This window comes from Balearica regulorum, chromosome 13 (genome assembly GCF_011004875.1).
Source record: "Balearica regulorum gibbericeps isolate bBalReg1 chromosome 13, bBalReg1.pri, whole genome shotgun sequence".
In the NCBI taxonomy this organism is placed as follows: Eukaryota; Metazoa; Chordata; class Aves; order Gruiformes; family Gruidae; genus Balearica; species Balearica regulorum.
This window is the reverse complement of record NC_046196.1, coordinates 196782-208966: the sequence shown is the minus strand read 5'-3', so window position 1 is coordinate 208966 and position 12185 is coordinate 196782. Positions and strand designations below refer to the sequence as shown.

Genomic DNA, 12185 nt, shown 5'->3' with positions numbered 1-12185 from the left:
CTGTTAGAGGTGCTAGCTCTGTCTATTGATGACCTGTATCCTTGCTCTCCATGGAAAAGCCTGTGGTCGCTAATCGGAGCATGAGGTTAAGCACGATCACAGTGACATTCAAGACCAAGCTCAGGAGCTGCAAGGAGTGACAGGCACTTGCCTGTCCCTAGAGGTTAAGACCTTTCTTACACATAGCTTGAGGAGTTCTGAAATAGTTGAGATTCAGAATAGAAATCCTTGAACATTGCCCTTGGATGTTTCCTTAGCGCTAGGACTTAGGTGTCACAGATGTTTCGGAGTGGATAGGGAAACTGGAGGATTGGTGTAGCTTCTTCGTACTATCTGCTGCTTGGAACAGTGCTGCTGTGGCAGTAGGATACTACTTTTGGTCCTATAATACTGTTTACTTACAAGTCTGGGGCAGGTCTTTCAGCTTGGTGCAATCCAAGCAATTTTTTCTGTGGATGATTAGAGTTTCTTACCATTAAAGGACATGTTATGCCAAACTTCGTGTCCCTGAAACAAAGCCACTGTTGTAAATAAACAGCTAAATATTTTAGCTAAATTCAGCCTCGTATAGACATCAAGACAATACTTTAACTTTGGCGGGCTGAAGATCCTGCTTTCTAACTGAGAAACAGTACAACAACTTTAGCCGGTGGTTAACTTTTTGCTTCTAATAAAAGTTTGGAGTATGGTTTGTGTCTGGAAGTGGGGCATGCATAACCAATAGTGAGAATATTTTTCCAGCAGATCTAATTAGAGTTTTTGTCATTGTCTAGCATATATGTTGGCTACTGAGTTCCTGTGTCTAACCTTGGGGGCAGGGTGAATATAAATACCTGCAGGTTCCTGCTGCTTATGGATATCAGGACACTTGCAGGACAGTTCAGGACAGAAGCAGCATGTCAGTAGCAACTTCAAAAAAAAACAACAACTTGATCCTTTCCTAAGTAAAACAAAGGACCTGTTGCTGGGATCTGTCTTAGGGATTATTTAGAATAAAATTAAATAGAAATTTGAGGAGAATCTTAATGCTTGAAACTCATAGGTCTATCAGGTCAGGTTTATTCCTGTTCTTTAAAGTATTACATTGACTATTTGGAAAATATTCCTAGCCAATAAGATAGTATAAGCAGCGGACAGAATCTTGAAAAGCCTGGGAGATTTGTCTTTATCTTGAAAAAAAAAAAATAAAAGGGGCAAGGAGGTAGGATAACCTTAAAGTAAGTATATGTGGATTAGAAGGCTGAAGTAGAATTCTACTTTGCTGGTTAGAGTCATAGCTAGCAGTGCGCGCAGCACAGCAATAACAGTCAGTGCTGGAGTCACTTGAATCCTCTTCAGGGAAATAACTTTCTTCTGTAGCTGATTGTCCAGGCCTTCCTTTAAAGCCCAGAGAAACCACTTATTTGATGGTTTCTGTGACTTTAGCTGACTCAACAAGAGTTTGAAATTGCTTTTCTATTGCATCTGAATAAAGGATGTTTGGCAAGTGTGTAAGTTTGCTAATGTCTGTAATTACCTGTAGATTAAAAACACACTACAAGGCAACCATTACAACGTTGTACTGAAAGGCATACAGTGGCTGGTTATCAGACATTACTGCACTGGCTGAGGAAGTTTCTTGTCCTCTGCATGAGCTTTTTTTTAAAGTGCAGCTTGTCTTTACTTGTTCTTTACAATAACTGATTTTGCATGTTACAGCTGCATTGCTATTTGTACTGACAGCTGAGAGTGAAGAACAAATGGAAAGTAAATGCTAATGTCCCCTTTTTCTTCAGAAAAGCCATGTCAAGTGGAACAGTTAGATCGCATCCTGCTCTCTGGAGTCTATAACGTACGCAAAGGAAAGACTCAGTTGCATAAGTGGGCAGAGCGCTTGGTAATTCTCTGTGGTACATGCCTCATTGTGTCCTCTGTGAAAGATAGCCACACAGGGAAGATGCACATCTTGCCTCTCGTGGGAGGGAAGGTAAGACTTTTTTTGGTCAGTGTCCTGTGGCTTAGAAAGGAAGAAGGGATTATAATGATGGGTATTATCCACAAGAGGTTAATCTAGACTTTTGTGGCGAATTACTGTATTAACACGTCCAGAGTTGTACAACCTCTTTCTACTTGCTTTGCTTAGGTAGTAGTCTCAAGGCTAATAAAATGAAGAGGCAATAGTTCTGCTTTCACATTAGTAGCCAGTGTTGTGAATGGGCACTCTAGAAATTATTACTACTGGGATCTACTTCAGCAGAAAGATGTTAAGGAGGATTTGGCCTTTCAATACTTAAAGGGGGCTTATAAGAAAGATGGGGACAAACTTTTTAGCAGGGCCTGTTGCGATACGACAAGGGGTAATGGTTTTAAACTAAAAGAGGGTAGATTTAGACTAGCTTTAAGGAAGAATTTTTTTTACAATGAGGGTGGTGAGGCAACTGGAACAGGTTGCCCAGAGAGGTGGTAGATGCCCCATCCCTGGAAACATTCAAGGTCAGGTTGGATGGAGCTCTGAGCAACCAAATCTAGTTGAAGCTGTCCCTGCTCATGCAGGTGGGTTGTACTAGGTGACTTTTAAAGGTCCCTTCCAATGCAAACTATTCTATGATTTACTTCTGTGTTTCTCTCCAATAACTTTTGTTTTCAGCAAAATGTAATGTTACTGGTAGTCGGTAGTACCTCACCCTAGACTTCAGATCCGTTGCAATTAGGCAGACTGATTTGTTTTCAATTCTCCCTTTGCAGGTGGAAGAGATGAAACGTCGGCAGTACACACTTGCTTTCACATCTGCTGGAGCACAAGCTCAAACGTACCATGTTTCCTTTGAAACGCTGGCAGAGTGCCAGCGGTGGCACCGACAGGCGTCCACGGTGAGGCCCTGGAGACTGCAGTAGTTTGGGTGGTGGGTAAAGGGGTAAGAAGGGTTTTCTCATGCAGGCAGAGATGAAGCTATGATGCTGGAGAAAGTACCCAGGATGCTTTCCAGCTTTCTTTATTTCTCATGAGCTCAGGACTACAGAGATTTTCTTTTAGCCTTCTCTTCGCTCTCTGCCTGTGCATCAATGTTGAGTAGTAGTTCTGCATTTTTTCACCCCTGCTGCACCTATTGAGAGTCACTAGAGCAAACTGCAGGGACTGACTGACTTTACAGCCATAGAAACCTATAAATTGCACCTGTGGCCATACTTGAATCTGCCTAAACTGTGGCCTGGGCTGGCATGGGGCTACCCTGACAGGTTTGAGTTAATACAGATGTCGCAGGTCAGTAAGGGAAGTGTAGTTTGTTCAGAGCTGCATCCTTATTCCACATTAAAGTACTATTAGATGACAATAGCTTAATGCTGAGCCACGCTTTGACCTGATACATATTATGAAATTTGAAATTAATTTAGGATAAAGCAGATTATAAAATCTGGAATGAAGCACCGAAGACCTCAAAACAAAGCATACTTAATTAAAGGAGATCTGATATTTGCAAAGACTTTATGAAATGTTGCAAACCTGTAATTTATGAAGCATTTCCATCATAAGGGGTTATGTTTCCAATATTGTACCCTGAACAAGCTAACCAAAAAAGTCGGAAGAAGTAGCTAGGCCAAGCAGAGGTTCTGTAAACCTTAAAGGTCTGAATTTGAAAGTCAACTGCTTCCTGTTGCTGCTTGCATCTTTGGAAGGCACTCAGATTATGCTGTCTCAGCAGTTTCCTCAGCCAAAGATATGATCTTGTCCATTAGGTTGGTTCTCTTACAGTCTAGCTTTTAGGCAACGCCCATTGCACGTACAGAGCAGGGCTTTCTGTGTGTCCTACTTGGCATCCAGATATGCATCCTTGTCAGGGGGCTTGCAGAAACAGTAGTAGCAAATGGCATAAACTCATACTCCATGGACTCAGTTTCCTGCACGAACTGTACCTAGTGGGTACAAGGGGGTTCTTTCATGTTCTTGCAGATTGTTTACTACTTGCATTCTTTGGTCTTCCATTAGACTTCCAGTGAAAAATTGTTGCATGGCTGCAGCTCTTCCTCCTTCTTTTCAGGTTGTGTCTATGCGACTTAGCATGGTTGATCTTTCATGCTACAGCCTTGAGGAAGTACCTGAGCACCTCTTCTACAGTCAAGACATCATCTACCTCAACCTACGACACAATTTTATGAGATCAAGTGGAGCAGGGAGTCTTGACTCTCTTTGCAGGTCTGCAAAGAATTACTTTTCTTCTACATTTGGAGTTCTTGACACATGCATCCAGGCATGAAGAGGAGGGGGAGTGTATTGCCCATTCTTGTGGGATGGTAAAAAAGATTGATCTTGAGGAAGCTCTAATAAATGAGGGGACTGGGAAGCAGAACTGAACAGCGCAGGCAAGCATAAGCTTCCAACAATTTACAGTATTCATTAACTCCCTTCCACAGATTCTTTGTGCTAAGTTTGATCTGAGATGGAGCCTTGTGGAGCAATATGCCATTTGTATGTACAATCTGCAATAGTAATATAAGCTGCTTGCTAAACAGAACATTTTGTGGTATAAAATAAAAGGTGATGGAAAGCATAATGCTGCTGTTGTAAGTGTTTGTAGGAACAAGTGCAGATCTGAGAAAGCTTGTTTTGTTAAGTTCTTAATGTGCACTTGGGATTGGCAGAGGGTCTGTAAGCCTCCAGCTTTGCTTTGGGAACTTGTAATGATCTGCTTTTAAGAGAGCAGCAGTTGTGTGATGGTATGGAAGCATGATGTAGTCATCTTAGGTAAGTGAAGGAGTCTTACAAAAATATTTTTAAATTAATACCTGAAAACCATAAAAATCTAGAGAAAGATTAGTCTGTTGATAGTCACTCTAGCCACACTAAAAAGAATTCAAGGAGTCGCTCTATGAATTTTCAAAGTCATTAGGAAGCCTGTAGTAATATTGTCAAATGGCTCTGTGTTTGGAACACATTGTGCCTTAAGAAAAATGTATTTAGAGAAACTTTGCAAAACTACAGTTTTTGGTTTGGTTTGGTTTTCTGGTTGTGTTTTTGGTTTCTTTAGGGGCCTGTTACCAGGTTATTTCATTTTCTTCCTACAGAGTAATGAAATACTAATGAGGAATCCATGAGGGTATACAGGGAGAAAAATTGCTCACCTTTGGGAATTCTTTGCAGTTTCATTGAGAACTGGAGTCTAGTCTGGTTTTGGTTTAATTCAAAACTTGTTTAAATGTTTTCTAACTGCTGAATTGTAATAGATTCTGTTATTGGAAAAGCTGCTTAAAATAATTCAAGATTTTGCTTTCTACTTCTCTCTTTAAATACACTGTATGATGTTGAAAGCCATATCAGAACTTTTTCTAAAATGCAGTATCCTTGGTTCACAGGATCAGCAAAGGGGCTTGAAATCTCTTTTGACCTTGCATGTAGTCAACAAGAGATCTGACCTGTCAGAAACTCGACTCTTTTCCTGGCAGTGACTATGTCTGATGAAGCTGAAATCCTCAAACAAACAAAAGCCATAAAAGAAGCCCTCACTTCACACAATCTTGAATAAACAGGTAGCACTAGGTAGCCCACATAAAGCTGCTCATTGACTTTTGAAAAGATTTTCTTTCTGAGATTTTTAGGATATTTATCAGGTCACAGCCCCAAATGAAGAAACTTGCTCACTTGCAGTAAATGTTATCAGTGGCTAGAGACTGACAATTCCAAACAGCAGAATTTTTTTGCAATGATCAGATCTCTTCCTCTGAGGAAATCTTTGAAGCTCTAGAAGTCTAATTAGCTATAACTACGATAATGGCACAAAAATAATTAACTAAAAGGGAAATGTTAAGCAAAGGAAATTAAATAACCCCACCTGTTTTGTTACATCTAGCTTATTTTTTATTTAACATACTGCCTTTTAAGTATCTCCCTTTTCTGGAAAACATTATCAAGTCTGATCCGTGTTGATAAGTGTGTGTATGTGCACATGTATACATACGCATGCCTATTATCACCATTCTAGCTAGTTGATAGAGAGTTGTACTGGGATGCTTTGGCAGCAGTGCAAGATGTTGCATTAAATTGGGAATATTTCAGGTCAGTACCAGTTTGGGCTGCTGAACAGAGGATGGTCATCCCATTGAGGATTTGTTGCTGTGTTTCCATACCTCTTTGCTGTAATCTCAGTATGCCCTGTGAGAGCACAGACCAAAACTTCAGGAGCTGTAATGACTTCAGAATCTTTATTCCCTATAATACATGGTTCATGTATACAACTTGAATGGGGTTTGCATTCCGTTCCTACATCCCTGCTTAAGAATATTGGGGCAAAGGAGAAGGAACAGAAGGGGAACTCAAAAAGCTTTTGAGTATTGTCCTCCCCATTGAATATGACAGTCTGCTTGAGGAGTCTCAGACCAAACTGTGTCATATACCAGTTTCCCTCCAGCTTTTGAAACTTTTATGCCCCTTTTGTGTTTGCTTTGATATTGTTGCAGAGGGATGAATTCTAAAAATTAGTAATGCTGTTGCGTTTAATGCCATGTCTATTGGGGCAGCTTCTCACCACCCTCTGCTAATAACAGAGAGCTGCTCGGTGTTAAGGACAGGTGCCATAGAAAAAGTCAGAGAAAGCAGTTTCATTAGAGCATTTTCCTGGTTCCAACACCTGAGAACTGTCATCTGTTCTAAATCTCTGAAAGTTGAAGCAGTTATTGAGAAAGTTCAAATCTGTAGGTTTACCCTCATTGTTCCATTCTTTTCCATTATTCTTGTGAAGTTCTGTGTGCAAGTTTCTGATTTTTGTATTATTGTTAGATCATTGCATCATACAGTGCCTTCCCTTTAGGAAGGTTATTACCAATACCCCATCTTTCTCTTTGGCTTTCAGTTGCATTACAAAAGAGTCTGTTTGTGGCTGGAGCAAACGTCAAATGCCAGTGCCCTTATTTATACAATAGGGTGCTTTCTCAAAGCAAACGACCTGTGTCCAAGTTTCAGATATGCTCCCTCTTTAAAAAAACCCACAACACACACAACCCCCAAAGACTGTAAAGCAAAATGGAGAAATATAATGCATATTTCCTACACAGATCATTCCAAGTATTCTGAATCTGAAAAAGGAGTCACTATAAAGAAGAAATAATTTCAAAACCTTTCAGTCTTAGGCTTCAAGACATCTCAAGCTAGCAGTAATATTCTACCTCAAGCTAATTAACATTGTGAAGTTTTTACCTATATTAAAACACTTGCTTCAAAGTAAGAGCTACTCACCATTGCCTAGCAAAAAGTATGGTTGGTGGAGCAGATGAACTATGTATCCAAGAATTACTTCTCTGGTACATTACATTAAATTTGCGATTGTCTTGTAAAAGTATGGTAATTTTCCCACTGAATTAATTTCTGATGGCTCTACTTTGAGATGGAGAGGTTATTACTTGGGGAAAAATACTTTTTTTTTTCCTGTAGAAAGAGGTAGGAACTCTTTGAGAAGAACCTCCTGCATATTTTCCCAGCCCGTGCTTCATTTCTTCTCTCTATTTGGACCTCACACAGTGATAGAAGGAACTGGAATAGCCAACCATCTGCTAAGCACAGGTGGGACCGTAGTGACTGTGAGGGCTGTGTCAGTACTTGTGTGGCTGTATCTATGGTACAGTCTTCCAAGCAAGTGGCACTTTAGACATGGAATCTCTTCCAAGGACCTCTGGGTGCAGGTCTTGGCGCTTCCCAGCGTGAAGTCAGTGCTTTCCTGGTTTTCCCTTTTGCAGCTCTGCTAGGCCTTCTGTTGTGGCTAGCTTGAAAAGGGTATTCCCCTCTTCTGTTTTATTCTCAGAATAGCTCCAGTAAATCTTTCCAGGCCCTGTTTTCCCAAGCTGCATAATTGTAGACTGTTACCCTAAATAATTCTTTGAAGGTAAATTTTTTGAACTGTTTTTAGTCTCCATAATCTTAGTAACAGTCAGTAGGAGGAAGCCCGTTGGGAATCAGGGTAGAAGATTGTTACTAGTTTCTGCAGTAAAACCATGGTATTTGATCACTTTCAGCACTATCACTGAGTTACAAAATATCAGTGACTTAAAACCAAATTTGTGCAGAACCTCCCATAATAAGTTAGATGACTGTATCGTCAGTGTACAAAGACTTACAAAACCAGCCATAAAGATCTTTTATGTTTTTGCTTTGAGACAATGGAGGTTTGTGAATTAACTAGTGTTGTTGCCAATAGGTTTACTCAGTTGAAGAGCCTGAACCTGTCTCATAATAGATTGGGAGAGTTTCCTGTATCACTGTGCGAGATCTCTACTCTGACAGAGCTTAACGTTTCCTGTAATGGACTTCACTACTTGCCAAGCCAGATTGGCAAACTGTTGAAGTGAGTATATTCTTTTTATCTGTGGTCATAAATATCCTTGGTGCTTTGGTTGAGCTGACGCGCTTATGAAAGTATGAGTGCTGGGGCAGCCTGTTCTGCATACAAAGACTGAATGATGGATTTGACTCCAGCAGAAGGTCAAGAACCCAGATGTCCAATAAGGGTTTGTTTTTTGTTTTTTTTTCCCCTTGAAAATGAAGATATCACAGTTGCCATTTTAAGTCACTGGTATATAGTAAGTTATCATTGATCATTGGTGACTTCCTGCCTATTCTACTAGCTATGTAAAATATATTAGTGTAAATCAGTTTTCTAATAGAGGAGATTATTGGATTTTGCCTATTTTGGAGCAGCCTAGAAAGATACTTAACAGTCAGTTATGCTTTGAATCACAGATGCCACCTTACTGAACTATAAACGTGAAGGCTTATAAGCGTATGAATATACTTAAACTTTAGTAAACTTGAAGCTTTTTATGTTCTCTGTGGGGTGTGTGTTTTGGGAGTTTGGTTTTTGGGTTTGGGGGTTTTTTTTGTTTTTTACCTTGCGGTTACTTGTATGATTTCTTTCGGGTTTATGTCCAATTTTTATGTAAATTTGAATGCATCTTGTTCTCTTTGCATCTGCTGCCATCTTGAATTCCCTTGCCTGCTTTCTTGTTATTTACTTCCTACATTCTCTTCTAAATTTTTTTAAACTACTATTATGGTGGTGCCTTATCAGTTAAACATAAATACTGTTATGTTTACATAAACGCAGTTGAGTTTCTAAATATCATAGAATCATAGAAGGGTTGCAAGAGACGTTAAAGATCATGTCATTCCAACCTCCCCAGCCATGGGCAGGGATACCCTCCACTAGACCAGGTTGCCCAAAGCCCCTTCCAGCCTGGCCTTGAACACTTCCATGGAGCCAGGGGCAGCCACAACTTCTCTGGGCAACCTGTTCCAGTGCCTCACCACCCTCACAGGGAAGAATTTCTTCCTAATATCTAATCTAAATCTACACTCTTTCAGCTTAAGGCCATTTCCCCGTGTCCTATCGCTACATGCCCTTGTAAACAGTCCTTCTCTAGCTTTCTTGTAGGCCACTTTAGGTACCGGAAGGCTGGTATAACATCTTTCCTGGAGCCTTCTCTTCCCCAGGCTGACCAACCCCAACTCTCTCAGCCTGTCTTCATAGGAGAGGTGCTCCAGCCCTCTGATCACCTTCGTGGCCTCCTCTGGACTCGCTCCAACAGGTTCATGTCCTCCTTATGTTGGGGGCTCCAGAGCTGAACACAGTACTCCGGGTGGGGGCTCATGAGAACAGAGTAGAGGGGGAGAATCCCCTCCCTCGACCTGCAGGTCACGCTTCTTTTGATGCAGCCCAGGATACGGTTGGCTTTCTGGGCTGCAAGCGCACATTGCCAGCTCATGTTGAGTTTTTCATCAACCAACACCCCCAAGTCCTTCTCAGGGCTGCTCTCAATCCATTCTCTGCCCAGCCTGTAGTTGTACTTGGGATTGCCCCGACCCATGTGCAGGAACTTCTACTTGGCGTTGTTGAACTTTGTGCGGTTCACACAGGCCCACCTCTCAAGCCTGTCAAGGTCCCTCTGGATGGCATCCCTTCCCTCCAGTGTGTCGACTGCACCACTCAGCTTGGTGTCGTCAGCAAACTTGCTGAGGGTGCACTCAATCCCACTGTCCGTGTCGCCAACAAAGATAATAAACAGCGCCAATCCCAATACTGACCCTGAGGAACACCACTTGTCGTTGGCCTCTGCTTGGACTATGAGCCATTGACTGCAAGTCTCTGAGCATGACCATCCAGCCAATTGTTTATCCACCAAGTAGTCCATCTATCAAATCCATGTCTCTCCAATTTAGAGACAAGGATCATAGAATCATTCAGGTTGGAAAAGACCTTTAAGATCATCAAGTTCCTCTGTTAACCTAGCACTGCCAAGTCCACCAGTAAACCATGTCCCTGAGCACCACGTCTACATGTTTTAAATACCTCTGGGGATGGTGACTCAACCATTTCCCTAAGCAGCCTGTTCCAGTGCTTGACAACCCTTTTGGTGAAGAAATTTTTCCTAATATTTAATCTGAACCTGTCCTGGGGAAACTTGAGGCCATTTCCTCTTGTCCTCTTGCTTGTTACTTGGGAGAAGAGACTGACACCCACCTGGCTACAACCTCATTTCAGGTAGTTGTGGAGAGCGATCAGGTTATCCCTCAGCCTCCTTTTCTTAGGGCTAAACAACCCTAGTTCCCTCAGCTGTTCCTCATAAGACTTGCACTCCAGACTCTTCACCAGCTGCCTTGCCCTTCTTTGGACACTCTCCAGCACCTCAACAACTGTCTTGTAGTGAGGGGCCCAAAACTGAACACAGTACTCAAGGTGTGGCCTCACCAGTGCCAAGTACAGGAGATGATGACTTCCCTAGTCCTGCTGGCCACCCTATTTCTGATACGAGCCAGGATGCTATTGGCCTTCTCGGCCACCTGGGCACACTGCTGGCTCCTATTCAGCCGGCTGTCAACCATGACACTGGATGTCATGCGGGACAGTGTCAAGTGCTTTGCACAGGTCCAGGTAGGTGGTATCAGTTGCTCTTCCCTTATCCCACAACACTGTAATCATGCTGTCAGGGACACTTTCAGAAGCCATAGATTAGTACATTGAAACATTATGGAGATCAGCTAGGCTTTGTAGAACTAGAGAAAAATATAAATGCCTCTCAAATTCTGAGGCCTAGCCCATGGACTTTATTTATACAAGTAAGGGCATGCTGGTCATATTGCTGCAGTATTCATAAATGTCTTGCACAAAAGGGATTGCAGATTTCTTAACTGTATGCAAGTTTAAAGTATAAGGGTACCTTATAGGACCAAAGACAGTCTTGGGTGCAATTCCTTAATCACTACTATCAAAACATTACAACTGCTGATGCAGAAAAGGTGAGGAAATATGATGCAGATGAAGCATTGTCTGAAGACAATTGTATTGTTTCTCAAATAAGTTAATGTGCATTTTTCAGCAGCTGCAGAGGTGTGCAACTTTCTGAATTTCTGTTTATTATGTGTATTTAATATTTTCAATACTGATGCAGTTTCTATTAAAGTTTTAATTTATTGTATAAAACTTTTCTGTGGTAACTTCTCACAGAGGTCTAGTGATTTTTGTCAGCACTAGTACATTTTGAGAGCTTTCTACAGAATTGGTTGCTTTTTGTGTTAGAGGATTTTAACTTGGAAATACTTGGGCAATCCCCTCTGAAAATTTTGTCTTACAACGTTTGCTAGAGTGAAAACCTCCTTCATTTTCCCCAGTAGCTACCAAGAATGCATAAAAGCTTACGCTTAGGTAAATGTCGTTGCAAGACTATTATTACATTTGTTTAGATAAACATTGGTATTGAGCTATTGGTTCATTGTGGCCTGCTCTTCCTCCAGCTTATATCTTTAAAAAAGGAGTATCTGGAGCTACATTGGATGTAAGCAAGTTGTTTCCAGAGAGATCTTTTAGCCATATGCAAACTGTGAGGAAAAAGCTGTATGCAGGCTTACAGTTTTGAAAGGTTTACAACTTGGTTATGGGTACAGTCATCTTCATGACCCCTTGAGCCCTTATTCGTAAGAACTTTTTATGGCCCCAGATAGCATTTCTACCACCGCTAAACACTGTTCAGAAAGTTCTTTGTTGGAACATAATCATAATGAGGGAATTGTATTTTGGGGGTTTGAGTCTCAAAAGCTATGCAAACTTTAAAACAATTCATCTTGCAACAGAAGGCTACCCTATTCTTTTATGAGTGTCTGAAAGGACAAGTAGAATGTAAAAATCTGTTTTCAGTGCATTAGTGTGATAGGAATTGTGATTAAACTGGAC

General features: G+C 41.2%; 1 protein-coding gene across 4 annotated transcripts in view; it reads left to right on the top strand.

Annotated features, from left to right (window-relative positions):
* The window catches only part of PHLPP2 (PH domain and leucine rich repeat protein phosphatase 2), a 41275-nt gene that overhangs the window by 11960 nt on the left and 17130 nt on the right, over positions 1-12185 (top strand). For 3 of the 4 annotated variants that reach the window (XM_075765883.1, XM_075765880.1, XM_075765882.1), the window contains exons 4-7: positions 1776-1966; positions 2725-2850; positions 4017-4171; positions 8160-8306. In XM_075765883.1, the coding sequence (XP_075621998.1) occupies positions 1776-1966; positions 2725-2850; positions 4017-4171; positions 8160-8306 (619 nt within the window). The remainder of the gene's footprint in view (positions 1-1775; positions 1967-2724; positions 2851-4016; positions 4172-8159; positions 8307-12185) is intronic. The other variant, XM_075765881.1, reaches the window with a different exon arrangement.